The 27,690-nt window shown below is 42.8% G+C and overlaps 1 protein-coding gene across 6 annotated transcripts; it reads right to left on the minus strand.

Annotated features, from left to right (window-relative positions):
* On the minus strand, positions 1–27,452 carry TSC1 (TSC complex subunit 1). 6 transcript variants are annotated; one of them, XM_027687577.1, is made up of 23 exons: positions 27,303–27,452; positions 20,155–20,217; positions 18,931–19,106; positions 17,964–18,067; positions 17,181–17,333; positions 15,375–15,519; positions 14,224–14,378; positions 13,855–13,928; positions 12,217–12,395; positions 11,652–11,761; positions 11,303–11,426; positions 10,809–10,921; positions 10,419–10,491; positions 8,979–9,077; positions 8,318–8,885; positions 8,038–8,081; positions 7,261–7,427; positions 6,216–6,398; positions 5,763–5,873; positions 5,157–5,279; positions 4,005–4,192; positions 3,737–3,898; positions 1–3,030 (listed from the first exon to the last, which is right to left on the minus strand). In XM_027687577.1, the coding sequence occupies exons 3-23, from the start codon at positions 19,034–19,036 to the stop codon at positions 2,544–2,546; spliced, it is 3,468 nt and encodes a 1,155-aa protein (XP_027543378.1). In that variant the 5' UTR covers positions 19,037–19,106; positions 20,155–20,217; positions 27,303–27,452; the 3' UTR covers positions 1–2,543. The 6 variants fall into 6 exon arrangements, with proteins under 6 accessions (XP_027543378.1, XP_027543379.1, XP_027543375.1 ...); XM_027687578.1 differs by having other exon boundaries at positions 4,005–4,189; positions 10,809–10,924; XM_027687574.1 differs by having other exon boundaries at positions 10,809–10,924; positions 27,303–27,451.
* Positions 27,453–27,690: the final 238 nt, after the last annotated feature.

The following is a 27,690-nucleotide window of genomic DNA, read 5'->3' on the forward strand; positions in this document are numbered from 1 at the left end:
TAGTGCAAAACAATACATTTTATTTGTTCACAGTTAAACACAAGCAACTGCCTTGACATTTTAGAACATTCTAATAAGGACAGCAAAACCTCCTTTTGGTTTAAGTTCTCTTTAGCTTACGATTGTACCATTTCCTCGTTTTTCATATTTATGGCATTTAATGTGGATTGTTTAACATGCTTACAAAGAGCGAGGCAGGGAACAGATTAACTTGACAAAGACAGCAATTTTAGATTTAACTAAAAGCAGTCAGTTAAAAAAATCTGTTTCCACTTCACTGATGGGACCCCTTCAAACAAACTGCAAGTTAACTACATACAGCAGATCCACGATTTTTAGACTTACAAAAAAAAAAAAAAAAAGAAATAATTGCAAAATTTTGTTCCTCCATAATCTTTGTGGTCCATAAACAAACCGAAAGTGGTTTCCATTACTATCCTGGTGCTAAAATCCTGTTTAAAAGAAGAATAAAGCCACCTTATCAATGAGCTTGAGTCACTGCCAGGGCGTTTTTGTAACCGACACAAAACCCACCTCTCCTCGGAACGCCGGATACACCCCCGGGCTGGGCAGGGCAGGATGGGGAATGAGCTTGTCCAGCATCCCAGCCCATCAGGGCAATGTGCAAACCGTTCCCTCCTGGGGCTGGGATCCGGTGGGGAAAGGGGCAGGAAACCTCCAAGTCTTCCCGAAACACACGCTACCACGTTTGCTACCACTAAGTCTGAGAAAGGCTAAAGACATGTCGACAAAACCAGTCTGTCACTTACAACCAACTCTCTACTCTCTATTCCATGCAGAGTCAAGCTTGGACACAACCACTGAAGTTCAACCTCTACTCTCAGGGCTCCGACTGACCAACCCAAAGGACACGGAAAAATAATTTAAGACAGGCAGAAATGTATTTAGACCCTGGGTGTTACGGAAGAAGCGGAAAATGGGGGGGAAAGTCCTGTCAGGAGCAAGCCAGCACAGCGCCAGCTGCTTTGACAGCCTCGTTCCTATCAGGGTTAAGAAGGGATTTGAACTACAAATGCAAGTGTTCTTGGACTTGATTTCTATGTGAGGCAATTCTTGAACAGCAGCTGCCACCCACAGACTGTTTCAGAGGAGAGGCCACGTGTGAGGGTGATGGTGAAGCCTGATGTGTCCGAGCACACCCAGCCCCAGACACATCCAACATTTAGGACAAGCACTCTGCCTTCCTAACAGCAGGCTCTGCTCTGTCACGAAGGAGATTTGAGTCTGACCACTGACAAGCCCTGATCCCAAAATCCTCCTTCACAGAAGGCTCATCATTGACTTGATTAACACCGAAAGGCTTCACACCAGGATTCTGATTCCCAGTTTGAACAGGATTCCTCCTCAGCCTTGCCTTCTAAGGAAGCAGGATGAGGGTGAAGGGCAGAGACCTAGAGCCAAATTGACATTGCTGAGCTGAAAACTGTGCTGCAGCCTGAGCAGAAGAGCACTCAAAGGAAACCATATTCTGAACGCATTCCCAGGAAGAACAAAGCCAATTGCTTGGACTCAACACACGGTGGTCTTGCTCAGACCAGGAACAAAGAGCAGAACTGTGAAGGAGGATCAGGCAGCACATTCCCCTGATTGGAGAAACAAATCCTCCTCTGCAGATCTTCATAAGCTTGCAATTCTACATCCAGGTTCTGCATGCTCTCCCTACTTGAGTAAAGCTTCCTTTTCCCTCTTCTCCCACCCCAATTGCTTTCCCATACAAACCAGTCTGAGGTCAGTAACAGTCTGTCAGGCAAACACTTAAAATACCAAGAAGATCAGAAGCTAGTGTTTTAACAAGTCTTCAGCATTTACGGTCTCTTCTGCATTACAAGCTCCAGTTCCTTTTTGTCTGTTCAAATGTAACTTTCCAGGAAATGTTAAGGACAATATAAACAGTGATCATGAATTAGGGTGAATGAATCATTTTGCAGAGGTACAGTATCTTTAAACATTTGGGTATTCAATCAGACTCCAACTTAATGAAGACTGAGGGATGTGGGACAATGGACAGGCAAAATAGAGACCCTTGGATGAATGCACTGGAAATTCTAGTGCTGCTTCTTTCCAGGATGAAAGGAACCGAAGTCACCTGGACAGGCAGCACAACCAACTGCTCTAAATTGGAAGCTTGCAAGGAAATACAAAGCATTCAGAGTAGACTCACAAATGTTAATTTGGCCTCATATTGCACTCAAGTTCATAAACGCAGCCACTCAACTGGGGACAGGGAGAAAGGGCAAAAATACTTGCAAATGCTACCAGTTGTCCCTTCAAATTAGTACACGCTGCTAAGGACTGAATTGGAGAAAGAAGCAAGAGTTAGGCTGGGCATTTCAATTCCAGACCCAAAAATCCACTTTGCATTCGTTCAGCAGCCTCCTTCCGTTCCTGGCCATCGATCCCGCTCCGCTGCATGAGCCACTGCTCAGACCAAAGAAACATAAAAGCTTTTAGTTAAACTTGCACTCACGCCTCCTGTTCTATGCCAAGAATATGAAAATAACACTGATTGACTATCTTCCTCTTTAACTGTGGTCATGATGAGTTTCATTGTAGTCCATGATATGAAGCTGTCCAACACTGCTTTCCTGGAGCTTGGGCGAGAGGCTGAGGTTATCGGGGCTCGGAGGGGCCTTCGACTCCATGCTTGGATCTTTACATAGTTCAGTCTTTGGAGCATCAGACAGCCTGTTGATGGTCACACCCTCCTCATCACACTGGCTCTCGCTTTTGTTGCGAAATAATTCTCGTGCCTTCATTCCAAGGAAGCTCTTGGAGCTGGGGAGTGAACCTACAGTCAGAGGGACAGTGGACGAGGGCTCCAGCAACACGGATGTCTCCCAGCGACTGCTCAGCCTCTGGTTCTGGGGTTTCTCTGGGGTGGAGAGCTCGCTGCTGCTGCCACCCTTACTGCTACTGCTGCCTCGAGTGCTGGGAGGTTTGGTCTCTCCATTTCTACCAATGGTTTCTTCACTGTTTCCTGCCACTGCATCTTCATTACCACAGTCCGCCCTGTTTGGGAAAGAGAGGATAAGGTGTCAAGGAAATCATAACAACTAAACAATGGAGAGGGAAACGCTGGCCAAGGCAGGTTACTTTTATTACCTTCCATTTCTGCTACTGAATATGTACTTCAACAGGTTTCTTTTCACAGTTGTGTGGCAAAGCAGGAGTGACACAGGGCAACCAGAAGTGTCACACACTCAGCTTTGCAACGCCCAATGCTTTAAGTCCCAAACAACAATCCTACAGCAGAATGCAAAGGAAGAGATCTGTACATCTTCCTTGGACTGGAGATCTTTCCTTTACCTAACCCAAGCACAGTGATCATCACAAGCTGGCAGTGCAAGGGATGACCCTGATGCTGTGGCAGAATTTGGTGTAGGAAAAAAGGCACAATCTGAAGGGAAATACAGCACTACCCAGATGCTTTAGGCAGACAGATGTAAAACGAACACTGAACAACAGCCTAACAATTTGTAGATTAAAGTGAGGTTTCTCTCAAATTTGAGTAACAGTTCAGCTATCTGAGAAGTACTTCATCAGCACTTCCAGTGTTGTCAAGGACTCCCTGAAACCTGGGCAGAGTCCTGAAACATATTCAATCTCGAAAAGGTGGAGCAACACAAATATTTTGGGGTGATGCATCCAAGTGCTAGGAATTCCACAAGGATACCAACATTCATGAGTCCTGCCTATTTTACATTACCACACTTACCTTTCTTCTGCTGCTTCAGCTGCTTCTGTTTTATCATCTTCAAGTTTTTTCAGTAGGCTGCTCTTCTCCAGACGGCCAAACAGATCCAAGATCTCCAGCTCAAATGCCTGTGTGATTCTTTTCTGGGCCTTGTACCTACTTTCTACTGCTTGCAGCTGACCTCTGAACAGAAAAAGAAACCAAAATGTCCAATGTCTCCAGATTCTGCCTCAGCTATGATAACACATATAAGAAAGCACATATAAAATGTTACATAGGAAGCCCCTACCTTGCTTGGATTTTGACATCTTCCAGGTATTTCTTTTGCTCCAGGAAGAGGTGGTCCTTCTTTGCAAGCTGAGATTCCAGTTCAGCTATCCTTTTCTGGGAAGCATCAAGCCTTTGGCTTTGCTGTTGAACACACAACTTTGCTTTCTCCAGTTCTTTCCGAAAGGCAGCGTGCAACATTTCAACCTCCTCGAAGCAAACAACACAATGTTAAAGCATAATTTGATAGTGTGTTATTTTTACTGATGTTCAGACGTTTCTGATGTTATAAATAGGCACATTTTAAAGGAGGATAGAATAAAAGCAGCATTTCTAAAACAGATATAGAAAACTGGCTGTGCTGAGGATGTACACTATTAAAATAACTACACATCACTGGAATTTATTAGCACATTAATGTTCCTTATGAAAAGCTCTTTTCATCAAAGCAAACTTGCCAGTTCTGCACTGGATTAGAATAGACAAACTCCATTTTAAATCCATTTTTTGCAACATGACGTTCATTAAACAGCAGTAAAAGCCTTTTTTTGGCTTATTATTCACCTTCTTTAATTACTTTCTCTCACGCAGAAACAGTTATATTGTTGTGTAATTTACTTGCTTCTAATTAAAAAAAGGTTTCTTTGAAGTCAGGAAGTAAAACCATATGAACCACAGAAGTTTTAGTGAAGCTACTACTAACTTTTAATAGGAAAATGACTAAGTGAGAAGACCAAGATGTTTGTTTTAAAGCAGCACCTCATGAAAACCAGTAAAATCCTGGTTAAGATCTTTCTCCAAACTCTGGCACTATTGCACTACATTACTTTACCAACAATCTGCTGTCAATTACGTTACAAGCACAGTAAAACCTTGGCCTTTGGAAAAAAAATTGCTAAGAATTGATATCAAGTAGCTAAAAGTGACTTCAGGTGTACCCCAACCACCTCCCTTTTAGCTTTCAGAAGGGGCACTGAAAATACTCCTTAAACCTACAGTGCACACAGATATCTGAACAGATCAAACACAAAATCAAATCCCTGAAAATCAATTTCAGAACAAAGTTATCTGTTAAGTTATGAGACATTTCCTTCTGAACCCAAGGCTGGGAGATGCCAGGTGATGCCCTCAAGTGAAGCCTCCCCAAAAGTCCTCCCCTGCAGCTCTGCAATACCTTTGTAGTGTCTGTGTGCTTGTGCTGCAGCTGTTCCAGGTACAGCTCGTTGACCTCCCCAAGAACCAGCAGCTGCCTGTTCAAGAACTCCATCTGCTGTTGCACTGACTCGCTGTTGGAAAGCTGGAAAGAGAAAGGGAACAGGATCCAACATTGGGATGGATGGTTCAGCAGGAGAGCCACAGCTGACAGGCACTGTGTTCACAGGGGATTTTTACAAAGGAGGGACACAGACTAGAATCAAATGCATCGTAAATAGCGTTAAATAAATTAGTTTTCATAGACAACTTCTAATTTTCATTTGACTTCTGACATAAGATCTCCAAGATGTCAAGATTTAATTCACGTTCATAATGCTCAATCTGCAAATTCCTGCTGTGGAAAAAGCAGCCAAAATGAGAAGATTCAGAAGCCTTTAAACTGAGTTTAGGGTTTCTTCATCAAAATACATTTTTCTGTGTTGTTTCTGTGTAATTGATATAAGACTCTGAAGAAATAAGCACAGGCTTCTTTCAGCACAAGAAAGAAAAAGCACCTCATGAAAATTATCAGACGAAAAATAAACAGAAAGACAAAAGGGACCCTGGGAAAACTGACTCTTCTTACCTTTTGAGAAACTTGGCTAAGCAGCAATTCAGTGTGACACACCTTGTTGTTGGCCTTCTTCAATTCTAACCTCAGATCTGCTATCATATTCCTGCAGTCTTCCAGCTTGGTCTGTTCAAGTGACAAAAAAATTACTCAGGGTTCTGAAACTTCACCAAGGACAGCAAGGGCACAGGGCTGGAAAGCTGTAACCCCCAAGCACTGGAAATCAAGTTATACTGAGCCCTTGTGAAAGCCCCCAAACCAGCAAGACACTGCCTTTTCCTATTTCCAAACTAAAGACAGGACAAAACAACTATAAAAGCACTTCCAATTATGCACTGCCTTACTGTGAATTAAGACAATATCTCTAACAGAAATGTACAGCATTCTCTCAGATATTTCATGCCTTGTTATTAAGAAGGTTATTTTTAAAACCAGTAAGTAGACAACAATTTTGTTCATGCTTCATACCTGCAATTCCTGGCTCTGGTTGTAGAATTCCTCCCGGTCGTGCTGCAGCTGTCTGATCTGGCTGTGAAGCTGAGCCACTATATTATCATGTTCCTCCTGAAACTGGTGGTACCTTGCCTGTTCTTTCTGCAGACTCAGTTTCAAGGCCTGGATTTCCTTTTCCTGTAGTTTCAGCTGATCTTTCTGTTAAGAATCCCACATGAAGCATCAGACAAGGCACCTGCTTCTGAGTTAGAACACCTGTCCTAAAGCACCAGCCAAGCAAAGCTGTCCATTACCAGCAAGGCAGGCAAACACTTTTCCACACATGGAACACTTTATACAGAGCATGTTCTTAAAGCTTTTGGGGTTTGGCTTGTTTTTGGCTGAAAAGGAGATGAAATGGTGCTAAGAGTGGACAGGCTGAAAACTCACAGCCACATCCAAAGGCACAAGGAGCAGTAACATATTTTTCCACTGCCCCTCATGCTTTCAGAGGGGACTTGGGACTTCGCAGCTGAAACAACAGTTCATCTTCCAAAACCTATCTGGAAGTCTATTTTTGGCTCTTGTAGTGAATCACCAGAAGGTGAAACTGTTGATGGAATTAGCTTTAGTATGAAAATACAGAATGAAACACACCTAAATCTGTAATGAGACATCCTTCAATGCACTTATAACTTCAGATTCTATCATAGTGAACACCTCTGGAAAAGAACACTGGAGTTTTCAGTTTTTGCTATTATCCCTCAACTGGGGACAGTACTTCTTTAAATATGCAATAAGGTGTCTAGCCAGGCATTGAACAACTGCTCCACTAACAGGGAAGCCTTTAACATTATCCATAGGCAAATGCTGGCAGGGGTCAAGTATGCAGGCAGCCACTGATTCAGATGCCTCAAGTCAATTAGAAACTACTGCCTGTAATGACAGCACACGAGTCGTTCCACAAACACTGACTTCAAAAAGGTGAGAAATGAGGCTTCTTTTTTAATTGTCCAGACCAATTAACACTTGTTAAGCACCAGTGTGTTTCCATCAGTGCTAGAGCTGGGTGTCTGCTCACCATGGCAGCGTTGTGCTCCTCCAGAGCTGTAGCTTTGATGACTTTTCTCAGGAGCCGGCGGTTCCGCAGGGCGTGCTGCTGCCTCTTGAAGCGCTCGTACAGCAGCTGGTTGTGCAGCAAAAGCAGTTGGTTCCGCAGGGTGTGAATCTCATCTGAAGGGGGAGAACCTGGATTGAGACACAGAAGAGCTTCTTGAACTGCACTGGCCCTGTTCCACACACGGGAAGTGTTTTCTGAAGTAAAAAATTAGATTTAAAAATCCGTCTGCTCTATCTGACCTCTGACGCAAACTTCCAATTGTAAACATTTTTCCCAAAGCAACACGTGTGTGCCTTTCAAATGGATTCCTCCTCTTATTAAGGAAAAAAAGCCAAGCTCACCATCACCACAGAAGCCTAAGAGCACAAAACTATGACAGCCACACAAGTGAAGCACCAAGAAAAACAATCATCAGTTTTAGATTCAACTAGTAGTGAGGAGGTGGAAGGATGTGGTGGATGATCAGCACCACCCTGAAGCCCAGCAGGTCTGAAATGGTCAAAAGCAGAAGTGTCTAGAATTGTGGGGAGGGCAGTTTACACTTTTCAAAGATGAAAAATAGCAGCTCATCTCACTGGAACACAGCTGTCTATCTGCTAAGCAGATAAACCATGACTTAATGGAGGGCACCAGCTTTTGCAGCATAAAAAAAACCAAGCAAAAGGTATGCAGGTCATTGTTTAAGCAAGTCTAATAATAGAGAAACAGATTGCCAAAACACATGAGAAATTTCCTCACCTCCAAAGTGAGTCCAGTCAGCAGATTTGCTTGGCAGAGACAGTCTGAAAAATGAAAATGCAGCATTAAGTTTAAATATAAAAACACTCTGCAAGTCACTTTAAAATACAAAGTGCACCTCAAAAGAGCTTACAGCCTAGTAAAAGTACAATTAAGGTCAGCTGGTATAAAAAGAATATGGAGGAATTGTGCAGCTCCTTTTCAGGCACAGCTATTAAAATTAAGCCACTATAAAAGGAGTAACAAGAAAGTTTGTGAAGTAATATTTCCAGTCACCTACTTGTTCAGCTCCTTAGTGTGTGCATCTGCTCCTTGCTGAATCAGTCTGTCCAGCACTTCCACGGGAGAAGTCGAGGACATACAGTCATCCTCCTGGGTTCCCTTGGCTTTCTTTAGCAGCTCCTCAGTCTTCTTGCCAACAAAGAGGTAGGCAGTCTTTGGTAATGCAACCTCGAAGAGGTGCTCATAGAGGGGAGGCTGCCCACTCCCAAACACCACCCTTCTTTGTGCTGGTACTTTGCACGGGCTGGGAGTGAGGATACTCGTCTCCCCAGAGGTTCCTTCCCTGTTCCCAGCAGGGCTTTCCCCAGAGCCTCCACAGGGCTTGTCTATGGGAGTAAACGTTTGTTTGGGTGTTTCCCGTGCATTCTCAGGCCCAGGCTTGTCCAGGGATGTTAAAGGCTCAGAGGTCTGGCTGTGTCCCTGCACACTGGAGACGGCTGAGTGGGTTTTCTTCTGAGAGCCTGACAGACTTTCATTTGTGCGGTAAAACGGGGAGTCAAACCCTCCTCTAGGCACCATGTGTTCAGCATCGGTCGTGATCTCTGAGATCTCTTTAGATATTGCATCTGAGGAGAGGGGGGAGCACCATTATGCACCTTGTATTTCAGCATTACAGACATTTCCTTAGCCCAGAACTAGGTAAGGGTGACAGGCTTTACCTTCCTCTCTGTCCTTTTCAGCGCTGTCTTCGAACGACAAACCACCCAAAAACTCTGCAAGATCACTTAAGGTTACTGAACTTTTACTACTGGGTATGTCTGAAAAAAAGGAAAGGAAAACCAAAAAGTTAGTTGTTCAGGTGCTGTTTTCTCCAGCCTTAGCACAGCACAAAACACAAGTCTTTTACTGCTGCAAAGTCCTTAGGATAAGGTTGTCTCTCCTTCAGATGCTTCCTCAAAGGAGGAAGTTACCTGACTGCTGTTCCATTCCATGTGGAAACCAGGTTGATCAGTCACAGGTCAGCCCTGATCCCAAAATGGAATCTTGTAAACTTAACATTTGCTATTGCACAACCTCTGTAAGGATGTGCTGTTTGCAATTTAACCCATTGAATAACTAGAATAAAAAAGGTGGCTCATGTGCAGTGTGGCTGTATTTCCACCTTCACATTAACCTCCCTCCAGCTTCTGCACTGGCTCCACAAGGACACAGCACTTGCCTGAACAAAGGAAGTTTAGCAATCTGATGCAACACAAACTTGCCAACATGTGGCTACTGATCAAAACCCTGAGAGAGCTGCCAGGGGGATACACACCAGAGCACCCAGGACAGAAACCTCACCCTCAGCTCAGTCACAGATCAGGAGCCCAGGGAAAAACTCTGTCTGTTCTTAACTTGGAATTCAGAAAGTTCAGATTCCAGTGTTCCCACACAACTACACCAAGGAAAACCAGCTTTAAATTTCACTGTCATCTCCACTTTGAAGGCAGTAAAGATTCGCAGCACAGAAGTCTCAAATACAGTGCTAAAATCCCTTCCTACAGCTGTCACAGACATAGATGACAGAGAATGGAAAATGGAATCTAGATTTACCTATTAAAAGTTGAGTTCCTCAACCATTCACTGCTGATTTCAATATTCCACAGGACTTTAAAAAAAGGTTCAAGTACAGCAGATAGATAGATAGGAAACAAAGTTTTTCCAAAAGCCTTTAAAAGGGAACATCATATCTATCCTTACAGTTTGATCCAGACATGTGACATAAAACTGACTTCACTGAAGTAAGACTTCATATACAATTTGCTGCTTCTAATTAAAAAAATTAATCCTCAAAGAATCAGCTTTTATAAAAAATAAATATCCTTTTTCAGCCTTCAGTGTAGATCTGTATATTTAAACATGCATAAGAATGCATGAGAGCCAGGTAAAAAAAATCTGCAAGCTATTTTTCTGAAGGTGGATGGTTAAAATGAAATCAAAAGCATCACAAGGTTTTAAGTTGAATCACAGTTAAGGCAGGATCCTGGAACTACAAAGAACTCAGGGGGAAAAAAAAAAAAGATAAGAACCTGTGGAAAAGTGTTTGGGAATTGGAACATGTGTCAATAAAACCTAGATTTGTTTACAACAAGTAACGGGGAGAGGAAAATGGAGTTTACCCAATGATTTATCGCTGTTTATGACATTTTGCTGTCGGTACAGTAAAGGCCTCCCAGAATCTGGTTTGTCCTCCTGAAAAACAAAACAAACCCAAAATACATTACTTGCATTAGGTATTGTTGGAAATAAACCTCTTGGACAGTTTCACAGAAAGAACTTTACTGCAAACAGATGGCTGAAATAGCAAACCCATGTAAGAAGTCTGAAAACTGTGCAACTGGAAGTGGCAATAGTTGTCTGAGCTTAGAAGAAAATGAGTTTTTGCAACGAAATGCAGCATTTTTTATAAACCAGTCACTCTGATTTTTCTTTCTCAGTTATGGTCACTGCATGTAAGGCAAGTCAATGAAAAAAACCCAGATTAGTTTGGCAGAAGAATTTTGTAATACCTTTTTAGGAGGCGTGGCAGCAGCTGAAGGGAGTGAAACATGCACAAAGTCATCTGAAGTGCAGGGTGGAGGAGGAGATGTGGCTGGTGTTCCCAAAGGTGTTCCTTTCCCCCCTGCTGAAAAGGAGCACAAGTTTTCTCAGCAGGCTCCCCCTTCCTCCTTTCAGCTGATTTATTTTATGTGAAGAATTGTATGTTTAAACACTATCTCAACCATTTACTTAAATCTCTTTCAACTGTTTATCAATATGAGAGTGCACAGTTTCCAAGAGGCTGCTTCAGACTTTGGCACTGAATTCTTGCATTCCCCTCTCAGTGTTTGCACCAGCACTGCTCTAAATGAGGAGGTACTGAGTTCCCAGAAGGTACAACTCAAGCCTATCAAATGGCATGGTGTGGCATCACTCCCATTTAAGAAGCTGACAGTAAAATTTAAAGCCAGAATTTCCATTATGATAAACCTTGAAAGCCTAAATTCCAAAACTCAACACGTACCAGAGGTGCCAAAAGCTTTGCTGTAAGGTTGTGATGCAGACTGGGATGACTCTGATGGGACAACTCCAGGGGAGGTGGGTGGGGTGGTCATACCACACACTGCAGAAGGGCTCCAGATGGTGACCTGTGCCACAGCAATAAAACACACATCAGAGCTCACAAAAGGAACATGGGAAGCACCCAAATCCAGGCTCTCACACGGGAAATCAGGTGAGGATTAAATCTGAAACGTACACAAAGCACTGAAGAATTCACAGCACTTGTCAGAAATGTGAATTTTTAAGGTTGTCATGAGAAACTATGGAAGTGCAAAGCATGAAAGGTTGCTGTGCTTCATCTTCTGCTTTACCTGCTGTGGCTCAGTTGACAGCCTCGAGGACTGTGGGCTCAGGATCTGAGGTAGCTGCCCTGGCATTTGTGATAGTGTTAGCCGAGGAGTGGAGTACGGGGTAGAAGTCCCTGAAAGTTTAAAAAAAAAATAATGAATTAAAATTTAAAAGTATCCAACACATCAAATACAACTCCATGGTTTTTCTGGCTAGGACTTAAAGGCTTTTAATCAAAGCATTTCAAATCCATTCAACACAGACATCTGCAGCTAGCAAACAAGAGACTTTTCTTCCAGTTTAAAAAAGTATCTATTGAATTTATTGCATACAACAGCTTTATTTTTTAGGTTGGTTTGGTTTTTTTGGGATGGAGAAGGTAGGGGAAGAAGAGGCAGTGGAAAAGCAACTTTGTGAACATGTACAAAACGTGTATCTATATATGTCTTTTTTTAAATGATGGTTTATTTTCTGCTGCCTAAGAATCAGACTTTAAGTGGGATAAATCAGTAAGATTTTCTTTTTTTTGCTCTAGGGCCAGTTTTCCTCCAGCAATTGAGTACTGATTAGCCATCAGACAGGTCTTACCATAGCTGCTCTGTATGTCAATGTAAGAGCTGGCACTGGGGTCAGTTTGATGATGTTTTAAGCTTGTGCAGAGTTTCCGAGACACAGAGTAATAACCATCTTCATACGAGGCTTCTGCAGGGTCCAGGGAGATTTTGGCACATTCTATCACAACATCATGAGTTTCTAGTCTTTTCCACCTGCAGACAGTTTTTGGATCCAAAAGAGTAAGTTAGTCAATGATTATTAAAAACAAAGAGTTCCTGGACATAGGAGGAATTGGCTTGTAGGATGGCTCATTTGTTCCAGACAGCTTTGCATGCTCCCAGCCAAACTGGAACAAGGCACCACACACAAATTGCAACCAGATGACTTGTAAGAGGGGGTCTCAAAGAGGAGACAAACAGCCTGGACACAGAGATCCACAAAGGTCTGCCATGGAGCACTCTGGAAAGGAGGAACAGCATACGAAGACTTGGTTGATCCTGAGCTTCAGCAGCTGTAGAAATCAGCTCAACTAGACTCAGATGTTGGTAGTCAAAATTTAGACATGCCAGCAGTGAGGGAATCTTATATTATTTAAGCAAACACCGTCTGCAATGCCAGTTTCAGATCTGTGATTTTCCTCCCAAGTTTGGGGAATGTTTTTTAGGGTTTTATATCATATTACTACCTCCTTCATCCTGAAAATTATTTCTCACTAAATCAAGCAGCCAGATTAGATCCACCCAATATTTTCAGGGGATGGAAGTTCACTGTAAAGAACAGAGAGCCCAGAAGGCTATTAAAGGCTGAGTTGGTTTTGAAAGTAAGATATTCTATGTCCAAGATACCAAATCAGAAGGCTTCCACTGGTAGTTTTGTGCCAATTTTGTGCTCCTTAGTGGTGCCACCCTCCCCCCTGCCAAACTGAGCATTGTGACATTCAATGGGTTCCCAGTTAGGAGTGATTTCCTAGTGGCTCTGAAAAGCAGGGCAAGAGCACTACAGTGCAGCAACAAGAGTCAAATTCTCCTCTTCAGTGGCTGGGCCTGTGGAGACAAGAGAAAAGCAGCAAGTGGTGCTGCTGCAGGCAAATGAGCCTATTGCTAAAGAAATCTAATACAGCTGATAATGTTAAGACATACCTGTTAAAAGAACTGATCTGTTAAATGAACCAATATCTAGGTACCAAAACAAGACACACTGAAGCCATTTTAAACACTTAAATCCCAAATACTTCAACAAACCAAAAGGAGTATGACCCAAACCTTAAGCCAATGAAGCATGTCCTGGTAGATTCACTTTATTCATTATAAGCAAACTCTTAGAACTTTATGAGGATGTCTGATCATTAAGTCACGAAAACAAGACAAAGTCAATTGTTTAGTAGAAGACAGATTCCATCCCAGACACAAAATGAATTTAGAACCCCAGCACTGCTGTTAATGGCCTTTCACAACAGCTTTTGCTTGTTCATCCAGCTGTAAGCTGGGATGAAGAAAGTCTACGTGTTTACCTGGTGTGCCTCTCAATCTGGGTGGCAAAACACCCTGGGCACACACTGCTGCTGACACAGAAAAGGTTTTGCTGCACACCTGCAATAACCTCACTGAAAGCTGCTCATTTAGAGCCTTTCCTATGAGCAGAGTAAACATATATATATATATATATATATACCTTCGTGGGTCCAGTTCATGGTCCTTGGATCCAGTCACCAATTCTGGATGAATTCGCACATGTTCCATCATTGGCTGGGGGAGAAGGGCAACAAGAGGGATGTGTTATCAGCACAGCACTGAGCTGCACAAAACTGATGAGAAAACCACTGACCCCAATAATTCAGAATGTTGCATTTAACAGATAAAGCTAATTCACATCATGGCTTCAAGAGTTCATCTTGCTCCCAACTGAGTTTTTAGTCCAATTTTTAATCTGTTTTGTTTAGCAGTCCCCTCAGCTAAACTGGCAAATTTCTGGTATTCAATTGGCAAATAGCTGCCTTTATATAGTTATGGGTCAGATATATACACATGAGCAGCATTTTACCTTGACTACTTCTTCAAAGGTCCCCAAGTTTTCCTTCATACTGTAGTGAGAACGCAGAAAGGAGACAAAATTGCAAGGATACATTCCATAAAGACGATGGAAGAGAGCATAAACACTGGCATGAAGATGGACAAGATAAATCTCTGCCACGTGACCTGGAAAAAGTAGTTAAATCTTTTTCATTACATTGGAGGAAAGAACAAAACTTTTAAGAATGCAAGCAAAAGAACTTCTGATTTGAAATGTTAGCTGGGATAAGTCTTCTGAGGTACAAACAGTCCCTAGTGAAACTGTGAAGTCTTCTCAGAAAACAGGCAACACTTATTCATCAGCTCACAGCAAACACAAAAATGGACCATTAATTACAAGTGTCCTGTCACTCTCAAAGCACACATTTTTATTCAAGTTAAAACCCAAAACCCCTCTAGACAGCGAGCCAGAGTTGGTAAGAATGATTTAAAAAGGAAAACTAAGGTTTGTTTTACCTCAAAGGTAAAAACTTAAAGCTTGTATCCACAAAAAGCAATCAGTACAGACATGAATCTTACTATCCATCTTAAAGTTCCAATCCTACTTGCAATGCAGAATTGCTCTCTAAATAGCATCTCTATGTGCTTAACACAGCATTTGTTCATTCAGCCATGAGACACACACACATAGATACTGCCAGTGTTAGATATCAGACCCCTCTCAACAAATTCAGCAGAGCCAAGGCTGTAAATGAGAAGACCAGTTTTACCAACACTTTCATATTTAGCTGCACATTAAAATAAACTCTTACAGATGCTGATTCTTTCCCCTCCCCATTTAATCTGGGAATCTCAAATTCCCAAATATCTGCCTCAAATGGTAGCATTTTCCCTTCTCTACCCAGTAAGATCAATCTCTGCTTTTCACTGTCATCAGGGTAGCATTTTGGTTCAATGAAACTTCATGTAGTAACAGCACCACATGGAAGAATCTAAGAGACTTCTGAATTTTGAGCAAAGAACTCCCAGATGCTACTGAAGAACAGAACAGCTTGTGGGCTTAATACATCATTTTCTGTGTTTAAATAATCTCAGACCATTAAGAGCCTCACAAAAGAACTGCATACAAGTCACAGGGACTCTGCTAAACCACAACTGCATGCAACAAAGTTGAAATCTCACCTGGATTCTGCAAGCACCAGGCTGAGAGACGCCCAAAGATACCAAAGAAATCATGAAGGTACTGTTTGCCAGACTGAGGAATCATTGGCAACATGGTTATTAGCACTAGGACACCTGTGGTGAGTACTACTACATCTGTGTCAGTCTGCAAGAAGGGAAAAAACCTGCATTAGTTAAAAGTGTTGAACTTCATTTTTTCCAAGGATGAAGTGAACGCTGAGTCATCATCATGGAAAAAGTTCTCTGTTGAAACAGTCCCTCTGAACCCTACCACAGCTTAATGATCCAAGATTACTGCGGTTTTTTTTCATCCAGAACAACTCCAAGATTTTGGATTGTTGTTCCTACTCTGCTGCTTTCCTGCATGAAGACTTGACTTAGTTCAAAAGGGAACATCACCACAGTTCCACGACCGAGTAGAGAAAAAAAAAATTACTGGTATGTGAAGCATCTTATGTGTCGCCTGCCTTCCTTTCCAGAGCTGAGAACACCCAGCACTCAGAGCCTCAGGAACTGCACATCTGATCAGGGTGTTCAAGGGGGTTGGCCAGTTACCAACACAGGGGTCAAAAGCTTTCCTCTTAACCTGGCTGCCGGCTCTGGCTGCCGGATATTTCACCCAGCAATAATCCAACGATGCTACAACGCCTTGGCTTGGACTGGGAGAAAGGGATGTGTCAGTGAAAGCCTTTGGCTCCGTGGAACAGTATCAGGGAATCAGATTTTAAGACAGGACACAGAAAATGTTCAAACTCTTTCCCACTGGAGTCCCCACTTGCTTCCCCAGTTTAAAGCACATTTTCCTTGGTAGTTCCTGTGCTTTGGCAGCACAGGGGGTACAGAACAGAGGTGAGGTGCCACTGAGCTGCTCTTGGTATCTCCCAGGAGCCACCAGGGCTGATGGGACATATTCAGTGTCAGGGATTTTTCTTCCTCTGTATGTCTACCTCAGTCACACAAACTATTACAGCATCCCAATCCCTCTGTACACATCCCAAGCACTTCCACATCTCTGTTCTATTCCTACCAGCTTTCTGACTCACTTCACTCCTCTCTCAATCCCACTGCAAAGGGTAACAGAACTCATCAGGAGTTCCAGTCACAGCACTTGTAGCTGCTCCTTTGGCAGTTACAAATCAGTGGTGGTTTTGTTTTGAAGAGCACTGGCACTTGGCTACATCATGCACTTTAATGTGACTTTAATGTGAATTCTTCACTACTACATTAAATTCCATTACTGACTGTGCATTCTAGGTCTCAAAGCATTTTCCATTCTTTATTCACTGTTGCAGTACTGTACAACGTTATCACTGATAAATTTGCAGATGGGAAAAAAAAAACCACAAAGCATGGGGAAACAGCTATGTCCTTGTAATCCAGCATGTCTGTAGCTAAGAAGGAAAAGTCTGCTAATTCCAAGGTAATTTCACTATGGAATAAGCTATTGCATGGCTCATCTAAACTGCAAGTACAGTACACTACCTCACATGCACAAATTCAGAATGCACCAATGGGAAGTCACTGTATTTCTCATTAAGTTCACATTCAAGACACCCATCAACTTCCCCAGGGGCCCTCTTTAACTTACTTTTGAAAAGTTTTAATAAAATTTCCTAACTCACAGATACACAGTGACAGTGGGTTTTAGAAACACGATTGTCAGCAATAACAGGATCAGCACAGGGTATTTTGCTGACATTAACTCCACTGTGGCTTAACTGACACCAAAACACAAATCAAATGCCTTGCATTGCAAGGATGTATGTTTACATCAGGTGTTTTATGGACAACACTGAGAGTTCTTACCTTGAGACATTTAAGTAATGAAAGTAGGAGAGGTGCTTGAGAAAGTTTATGTTTCCAAGATGGTTGTCGTCTGATCACATGTCCCAGCAGAGAGAGAGTGGGTAAACGAGTAGCAGCTTTGCCCATATAATCATTAATTTTGTCCAGTAGATGCTGATAAAGGGTTTTGCAGAGAGTGGTTGAAAAAGGAAAGGTATTTAATTGCTACATGTTCTTTCTCACCAATCTATATTCAGCAGTTTGCCCTTGTCAGTGATGGAAACTATGGGCATTTTACAAATACACAGGATCCAAGAGGAAATAAATCCCAGCAATAATGTAAGAGTGTTGGTAGACAAATGCAAACTAGTCAGTCCAGAAGTCACTGCACTTGGAAATGTTTATAAGTAAATAATGAAAAACTAATCTGGTCAGCAGCCAATTTGTTGTGTCATTCCCAACCTATTTAAAAATCCTTACTTGCTCTCAAAATATCCAATTTGTTTTAGGCCAACACATCCAGGACTGACCAAGCAGCAGGAGCATTGCAAAGAGACAACATTAGTCCTCAGGAAACTTTCCTTCATAGAGGTTCTTTGCTTAATTGGGTCAGTTTAAGCAACTCAAGAAACTGAGACCTTTGAACTTGTTTTAAAGCTTAACTACTCTTACTACAGAGATACTACATCTCTACAGCAAGGTAATTCTACACCAGCCCAGAACCCCAGAGTTCTAAGAGGTGCTATTTAAAGGCTGCTCAGTACCAGGCTAAAATTTGCCATAACATTATAGATTTGTTTTTACCTTGTCATGAGGCTCTTGCAGCGTGGACAGGATATGCAGTGCCTGCTGAGAATTGGTTTCCAAGTAATAGTCCACCAGGTTGTTGACAAGCATAGGCCCACGGTCTGGCAGTTTGGGGGAAAAAGGGAGGGAAAAACACACTCAAATACACTCTCAGTACACTAAAAACTAAGCATTTGCTACAGGGACATTGCAGAACTTTTAAACAACTATTACACAATTTATAACGTGAAGCAGGACTTGGTGTTTACCAGACCTTTGGGAAAATGAGACCTCTCGACTACATTTCCTGGTTCCAAACCACTCAAGCAATTGCATTTGGCTCAGGGAAAGCAACCATTTATTTTAATAACTAACAATTACTGTCTAACCTTAAAAACCTAGAGGCAGCTGAACTGCAAGGGTATCTTACCCAGGACAGGTAAAGAGTTCAGGAGTAACTTTATGTTCTCTCCCTTCAGCAGATAAAGGAGAGCAAGTTCAGGGACAAGGACACCGGCAGAGCCTCTCAAGCTCTGAAAATGCTCTGTCAGCACAAGTGATGCCTTAATAGCAGCAATCACTTTTCAGAAAGTCTGGGTCTGTTTTGTTTTGCTTTGTTTCGTTTATTTTTTTGAATTAACAAAATCCCACTGGTTCTCACAATGTGGATGCCACCTAATTCCTTCTAGATACACTTGACAAAGAAAGTTTCATCAGCTCCCACTTGAGGCTGTGCCCCAGGAAAAGCCAGTCATCCTCTAATAGTATTTTAACAATTACATAACAGACCTTCCAGAAGCCATGCCATTAAGCAAAATGAACTGAAGAGAAGCTTAAATCCTTAAAGCAATTTCAAACCCAAGTATCAAGGAGTTTCTTTCAAGCTGCATTTGCAAAGACAGGGTTTGATAGAAAAAACACATTATTCTACCTTTACTGGTGTAAAAGCAAAGCTCTTCCTGGAATTACATAAAAGCATACATACCACAAACGAGATTATCTTTGAATGCAGCTGTTATATCTTCCAGGACACCCAGAATTGGAGAATCCAGCATTGAGAGGAGCTCACCAACATTTCCCTGCTGTGCCATGATGCACGTACTGACATGAATGTGGAGGTCAAAATTTCAGGAAGTTCCTCATTGGTGTCTCTCTACCAGACTAGGAGAGAAGAAAAAAACCAGATGAATGAACTTTTCCTTTTCCATCTTAAATCTCCCATCTCTCCTATTTCTTTTCTGCTGTATTGCCCATTTCACACTGAAAGGATTGCTTGAGTTTGCACACCTGCAATAAAAGCTGTAAGAGAAGAGTTTCCAAAAAACCAATGAGTTATTAGCAGGGTTTTCTTCCCCTTTTTCAAAAAGACAATCTGTTTTGCAGAAGACCTTGGCAATCATATCTAGACTGTCAGAGCATTCTCCTACCATATTTTTAAATTTGTTCTCCAGCTTAGTAAACTAAGGCTAAGGTCCATTCCTCCATTCCTGCTTTCTTACAGCAATTCCTCCTCAAACCACCTTTCAAGTCCTTTGCATAGTGGACTAAACTCTGGAGAAAACACACACCTCCAGATCCTTCTCCAATCCTGTGACCAGATCAGGAATTTGCTGCCCTGGGCTCTGCATTGTTTCACACCAACAGATTTGGGCTTTAAGACTTGAAACATGGCCAAGCTGCAGCTGTTGGGAAACTCAGTCAGGGTCACTGCAGCTGCTGCCCTTGGCCACCCTGGGCACACCAAACCACGGGCTGGGCAGCACAACACACCTTGTTTTCATGTGTGTGATTGGTGAATGACACACTAAAAACTCTGCAGTGCAGAAACTGTGTAGAGTATTAAATGCAACAGTGTGCAGATAACATGACTGGCCAGGTCCTCAATAATAAGTGGGAACAAACCTAAGCCATTTGAGACTTTTGAGATGGCTTCTTCCCATGTCCCAGCATCAGAGGGATTCAGGTGTCACATCTATCTACCTACCACAAAATGAATTTTTTCTTCATCCAGAAAAATCCTGTGCTGAACCTTTTCCAGCGGCAGAAAGAATCTGGCGTCACATCACACCTAATTTTATCAGCAAGGGTTTCTTTTCCCTCCTACTTCCAGCCAGCACACATTGTTCACTTCTCCCATGGAAGGCAAGACTGACACGGCCCAAGTTTACACACAAAATCTTTTTTTTTACTGCAATTGTTTATACAGCACCTGTTCTGTGGACGAGCTGAGCTTCTGTCTGCAGTGTTGTCAGCCACACACCTTTCATGATCACTAATAAAGAAAAAGCAGGAAGAGGTCAAGAAAAGGCACAATTTATTTTTTTGTGTATAGTCAGAACAGCATTCAATTCTTCACACAGATGCACCTCGTCCCTCCTGCATGAGAAAAGTCAGCCCTTAGTCTGAAAAACACCAAAATTGTTGCACAGCTGCCCTTTCCAGAACTGTCCACAGGTTAAGCTGTGCAATTGCCTCCAACTAGATGACTTTCACAAGACTCTAGTTTTGTACTGTGACCCTTCAGAAGCTGCTGAAGAGCTGTATTTATGATAGGTAAAATCTTACACACAAAGAATCCTCCTCTATTCTGAACCTAGAATTTAAGCCTTTAGATTCTGGTCAAAGCATTGTTAGGCATTAGCCAAGGACCACAGCTCAGTGCTCTCTTTTAAATAATGTTCTAATTACTTATAGACATATTACCTTCTTGAAAGCTGACACTCAACAATGTTACTGGCCAGCAGGAGTTAACGTGGCCACCAGTAAACTTTGTCATTTGCAACATATCACTCTGTAGTTGCAGAACTGCCCAAGGTCACTTTTCTCAGTGCCACCAGACATCAGTTTACTTAATCTGGCACGGATTGCAAATTCAAAGGTGATAATATGGCACCACTCTCACTACAGGCATTTCAGGAGGGACTGACTTGCTGTAGTGTTCCAGTAATCACCATTTCAGGACACAAAACACCCCACCCTCAGTTTTCAATGGTCACAACTGAACAGTCCAAATAAAAGCTCAGGTACAAGCAGCCAGCACAGTCTGGTCACTGAAGTGCTCAGATTTAAATGCTATTTTTTTTCAAGCCTGATGCTGGCAAGACCTTAAACCTGCAGACTTAAAACTGGCTGATGGTGTAAGCAAGACTTAGACAATAAAAAAACAGTAACTTGAAGTGGGGGGAAAGTTATTTTTTACTCAAATCAGAATGGATTTATAATCTATAGATTCCATAAAATTGGAGCTGGGATTTGCTGTGGTTTGGGGTTCTGTTCTGTTTTTTTATTTCTCTACACTGTGCAGACTCCCAAGCTTCAACTTCTTCCTCAAAGCACTTGCTGTTTAGAAGACAAACAATGCTCAAAGAGTGACACCATCCTTTCAAAAAGTTTGAAGCCACTCAGCCGTGCAACCTGAGGAGCCAACCTTCCACTCTGTTACTCCTTTTCAGGAGTCAGATGCTTTTTGAGTTTCTAGTAACTGTTATAACATTGAATTGACTCAATGACAGTTCTACTGAGACACCCAGACTGCATTCAGAGGGATGTATGGAAAAGCAGCTCCCTACAGAGAATCTACTCCTTTTTATTTCTGAGAACACCATCTTTGAGACCAAAAAGGCCTTACTGACACAGATCCCTCCATTTCTATCAGGACACAGTCTCAGCTATGGTGAAGCAATAGATTCATCAGCTCCCTAAGCAGCCTGAATTAGTTGTTTAAAGTCTTGTTAACAAAAGAGAGGCATGACCACACCCCCCAGGCCAGCTGCAAGCAAAACCTGTTTGGAGAATTAAAGCAGCGTGAACACCGGTCTCTGTGTTTTTACCCCATAAAAACCTTGTCAACACTTTTTCTCTTTGACCCCCCACCAGCGAAAATAATGCTTTTCTTTCTTATTTTCCTTGAGTAATACTGTTGTTATATCTTCCTCACACCAGTAAAAACCTGGACAGCAGGTTTCACTCATTCTGACACAGGTGGAGGAAAAGCTACAGCACGAAATCAAGAACCACACCTTTGGAGACCCTCTGGATGGGGTCTGGAACTCAGGTTCAACAACACACTTGCAGACAGATGGGGGAAAAACACCAGTTGAAATGTTGAGCAAGTAAGAGGATTTGTGCCATTGTGCTGGCACGAAACAAACGCTGCCATCAGATAAGAGCAGGGCTGATAACCCAGCTCGGTCCCGATAACGACACACGGAGGTAACGGATCATTTCCCGAGCTCCCTCAACTAAAACAGATGGCTGGAGTGACCTTGTGCCAATAAATCCAGCATTGTTCATTTAAACTTGTCAATCAAGCCCTGAAGTACCTTAAAGTGGAGCAGTCTCCACTCCAAAAGCCCATATTTGAAATATTAATAAAAGTATTTCAAACCACACTCCAAACCAGGACAATATTACACACAAATACTTCAATAGGTGGAACTTTATCTGTTGAAGTTACACCAAACCGGTATAAAGTTGTCACCCCACTATCCACAAATAATTGCAATTTTAAAAATTAAATCATGGGTTTTTCAATGCAGGATCTCCTCTAAAGTGAAATTCTAAATAAGACTGAGATCCTCTAATCACACTGGCCCTGCTGTGCCCAACACAAATGAACAAACCAGGAAATTCCAGCAATAGCCTTAAGTCTCATCCCACTTTTTTAAGCAAAGACAGCTGAGTAACTACTTCACAGGCAACAGGCTTTTAACTCCAGTCAGAAAACGCTGTGTTCTGGCAGATGAAGTTCAGCTCCCAGGGGCTGTGGTGTCAGAATGATTTATCACAGTCCTACCAGGAATTTGGGATGTGATTTTCAAATCTTGTAGATAAGGACAGGGCAGGTTAAGGGACTTCCACCACCTTGTGAAACAGCGAGATCCTCCACTGGATGCCACAGTAATTTTTATCTGGAATTGATACATCTGTGGTGAACAGGACATCCCTTAAATCTTTACAGTATCATATCATAACCACCTCTTTCTGCTCAAATACATAGTTACAAGATGCTTCCATCCCTAGATATTGCAATCATTCCCCATTAGAAGAAATTCCACATCCCTGCAGCCATACTTGGAACTAACAGGATTAGAACAAAGTCTATAAGTTTTCCATGTGTTTTGATTCACTGACTCTTCACTAACTTTTAAATTAGTTTTATATGAAAGATCCTTGGCACTTGGTTTATAAAGAGTAAAATAAATCTGTTTAAATACCTTTTGAAATGCAACATTTTCATTTCACTGGAAGATATAACAGCAATAGCACTTCTTATATTCAAGAGCTTTCATTCTTATATTCAAGAGCTCTCATAAAGACGGATTTTAGTAAAAAGTATTAATTTTAAGTACCAATACAGCCTTGGAGCCAGCTTACAGAAGGAAAAGGAGAAGCCAACAAGCCAAGAACCAATTTTAAATTGGGGGTTTTTTTCAGTAGCTAGTTTAACCACAACACAAAACAGTTTAAGCTGCAAACTCGAGACAAAGGCGAGGACTACAAAAATATTAATTGGAGAAGGCTAAATAGAGAAAAAAACAGCGGAGTATTCCCAAAGATTATGACTTCTGTAAGTATTTCTGTCAAGAGAAGATGTTCTTCTGTTCAGTGTATTTTTATCTCAAGCCAAATGAAAAAGCAGCTGGTAGTGCCAGTTATGCTGCTCAGAGGGTGGGGAGGAGGGGGACACACACCACAAACACACCCTCCTCCCACAACAGCCTTTGCTGCAACAACACACAAATCCACACACCAAAAGCACCTCAGCTGGGGGTGGGGGATCAACACCAGCATTTTATCTCTCCTCATTAATCATAAATTAAATTTGGGGCATGGCAGCGAATGGTTATTCCCCCTCCCCACTCCAAGAGAAAATGGGGATTTCAACACCATCAGAGCAGAACTTCCAGACTGACACTTTTCCACCTGATTTTGACTTTAGGGAAGGTCAGGTCAGGTGCTCAGGTGCTGCTCTGGCAAAAGCCACCAACGAGGACAGAAGGATTTTACAGCAATTGTTGTTTCCAAAGAAAAATTCAGATTGGCAGCACAGCAGCCCTTTTGAAATGCTGCTCATAAAGGATCAAGCCTCACTCCCTCCCATCCAACACACAAAATCAAAGCCTGTTTTAGGTTTCCTAACAACACTCAATTTTATATTTTCCCCACAGTTAAAGTAAACACTGCCATCACAGAAGTGACATAAGCAATGAATGAAAAGTGACAGCAGGGAGAAAAACCACTGGTGGCCCAGGAAAGCAAGCAGCTGACTATTCCCTTTCTCACTACCCAGGAATAACAACTCCAAACCTCTGTTCAAACTGATCATTACAACTGACAGTACAATCAATTTAATTTATTTATTCATTTTTAAAGAATGAAGGTGTCTGGCTTCTAATAGCAAATATTCTTCTGGTTATTTTAAGATCTGATACAAGACCCCATTCCTAAACTCAGTAATTATTTATAGTTATAACTTGATGTTAAATACATTCACTTTGTTACAGGTGCTTAACTGATGTGGGAACAGGAAGATCATAAAAGTCCAATAACCCCAAACAAAGAGAAAAAATCATATTCAGCAATTTTTAAGATTTTTTTGACTCTCTGTTGTGCTAATACACTATTGCTAATTGCTACTCCTCAAATTTCTGTCAGAGGGAAAATTGTTTAAAAGTAACCCATGTCTAAAAAAGCCCAAACACGGCAGGGCTGACACCTCACCCTTTGGCAGGAGCCCTGCTAACCAGCCAGCTACTAAATGGAATTAGGGAATTATTTCATTCCTTCCACCCAACTGCACATATTAATAGCAAATAAATAAATAAGAACAAGCCCTGGTTTTCTGTACCAATATAATTAACATTACACAAGGAAGGTAAGTCCAACTAAGGAATCTTTTTTAGCTACAAACAGGTGAACAGAAAGCTCCAGGCTTGGCACCAACACGAGCAGTGAGACTCCTAAATCTCTGCAGCACTTTTCTTTTTGCCCCCAAGAGGAGCCTTTTAAAATATTCACAGAGTTAGGCAGCAATTCAGTAAACCTTGAAATCACTGCAAACTATCTGATGTACTCACTGAGGCATTTTAACTACTCCAAGAATTAAAGTCAGCATTACACAGAACAGCAGCAAATGATGTGTAACTGTTAAAATGAAAACAAAACGTGTATAATGCCCAGGAAAGTGACAGCAATTCTTTACTCTTAACCTGCTACCCAAAGAAATGCTTATGCTAACAAGGGAAACATCATTACTTGTCCTCATTATGTTTATTAAACTACATGAAAATAAAATACAGCAGCCATGTACCAGATCAAGATCTAAGCTGTAACATTCTTTCTTAAATATCCACCTGTCTGCAACATGCCACGGAATCTGGTCCCTTCCCTGCCTCCACCACTGATTTATTTTAATTTTCTTGTTGTCAGAGAATCCCAGAATGGTTTGGGTTGGAAGGGACAGTAAAGATCAGCTTATTCCACCCCCTGCCATGAGCAGGGACACCTTCCACCAGCCCAGGTTGCTCCAAGCCCCGTCCAACCTGGCCTTGGACACTTCCAGGGATGGGGCAGCCACAGCTTCTCTGGGCAACCTGTGCCAGGGCCTCCCCACCCTCACAGGGAAGAATTTCCTCCTAATAAAGGAAAAGGTATCTTTTCCAAATATAAAATAAATATAGGAGTGTGTGCACATATTCAGCTCGTACAGAGACTGAGTGGGAATCACATCCCCAGCTCCTGTCAGGACTAACACAGAGGTGTCTGGCAGTTGGAAGAATTTCAGGAATCAGTACAAGTCAACATCCCAGCAGTCCAACTCCAAATAAGAGCCAGCATCCATTTAAAACTACAAATAGCTACTAAAGACAAATATTTGTTCCAACACCAAAACATCTGCAATTGGCCAGTGTATCTCACATGGGAATCCTTTAAAAATGCTACTTTTTTAGCCACCATAAAAGTAAATTTTCAAGTAACAAAGAGTTAAGGTGCCAGGATTAAACACAGGCAGAGATAAAATCATTTTAATTAAAGCTTGTCTTATGACACATTAGATATTCTGACTATATTTTCATCTGGGTAAATCTGTACTCCCCATAAAGGAAAGGTAGGATTGGGCTGACTGGGCTGCTAAAAAAATCCAGAACAAATGAACAAACAAACACAAAGCAAAGAACTGTTTTACTGAGCAAAGGATTTTCAGCCCCTGATTTTATTTAAAACTTAAAACGTGGTGTAGCTGTTTCTGATAAGCAGAGTATCTGATTGCTGCTTACCAAAGTCAACAGCAGAGAGATTCATTCCCAGTGTTTGCAGTGATTACTAAAACTTCCAGAGCTTTCAAAGATTCAGTTTCTAGCTGTTCACACAGATAAATTGAAGAGGAATTTTTCCACTTAACAGGATCACTTCAGTAGTGCTTCAATTCTGACAGACTTCTAACAACTATCCCCAGGAGTTAATGCCAGGAAACTGCAGGATCAGACCACACAAAGAATGAAAACCTGTATTAGCATCCACTGGAAGGTTCTCTGGAAACAGCAGGTCTGGAAACAGTTTTGGAAACCTGATCTCAGTTTCTGGGTCATTTCCATGGGTTTTGAATCATACATTCCTTTAAGGCATGTTCTTCCTTTCACTCATTGCCTTGTAAAAGACTCATTAAAAAGAAAAAACAGCCAACACAGAACGGCCAGGAGAGAAGGTCTGACTAAACTGATAAAACAATGACAGAGGCTGCATCCATAGCAAACAAAGGGTGAAAACTTCAGGACTGCAGCCCTGCAAGTTCTTTGTGATAACAGGAAGCAAAATGTTTTACTGTAGAAGTAAACAACATCCTGACTTGCACATTACCTACCCACGAGCAAGGAAATGAGAAAAGCCTTCCTCACCGAGGGGACAGACTTCAGCAACTGCTTTATTTAATGCCCAACCCCGGACGAGGGAACCTCCTCAGCGAGTCAGCGAGGCAGGGGAAGCCTGAAAATCGCTTTTGCAAGCGTTTACTCAGCGTTTCCACGGAGGATGCTGAGCCTTTTCTCGACGAACCGCGCACAATTAAAGGGCTGGTGGGGGGACCCTGAGGGGGGGGCAGAACCCCTCCAGCCCTCCAGGCAGCGCCCCAGAGCAAGCCTGGCTGGAGGGAAGGAGAGGGGACGGAGTGAGGCAGGAAAGTGGACGGAGGGGGAATATCCCCCCTCCGCCTTCCCCATCCCCCCGGCCCCTTCCCTTTCTCCTCCCCGAGCCCTTTCTCCCTGCTCCCCCGCTCGTCCCTGTGCTCTGCCTCCTCCTCTCCGTCCCCGCGGCTGCCCGCGGTGTCGCCCGGGCCGTGGGCTGGCCCGGCGCACTCACCTGTCCCTGTGCTCCCCTCAGCTGTTTACCACTCCGGGCTCCCTCGGCCCACAGGGCGCCGCCATCTTGGCCCTGCCTCCCCCTCCCACCGCGGCGCTTCGCCCCTCGGATCCTTCCGCCGCCAAACCTAGTCCCGTCTCACCGCCTCACTCCCCCGCTGGCCGCCCGCCTTCTCCCCCCGTCCTTCCCCGCCCCGAGCGTCCCTCACGCCTCACGGGGGTCTCCCCGCCGCGGTGCGGGGGTGAACGGGGGGTGTGGGGGCAGCCCGCGGGCGGGTGTCCCGCGGCGGAGGGATCTCGGCGGGGTGGGGGGAGCGGTGCGGCCCGGCGGAGGTCGCGTGATTCGGGGGGGCGGGGCCGCGCGCGGGCGGTAAACAAGGCCCGGCCTG

The sequence above is a fragment of the Neopelma chrysocephalum genome, unplaced genomic scaffold, assembly GCF_003984885.1.
Source record: "Neopelma chrysocephalum unplaced genomic scaffold, ASM398488v2 Primary Assembly neopelma1_74, whole genome shotgun sequence".
In the NCBI taxonomy this organism is placed as follows: domain Eukaryota; kingdom Metazoa; phylum Chordata; class Aves; order Passeriformes; family Pipridae; genus Neopelma; species Neopelma chrysocephalum.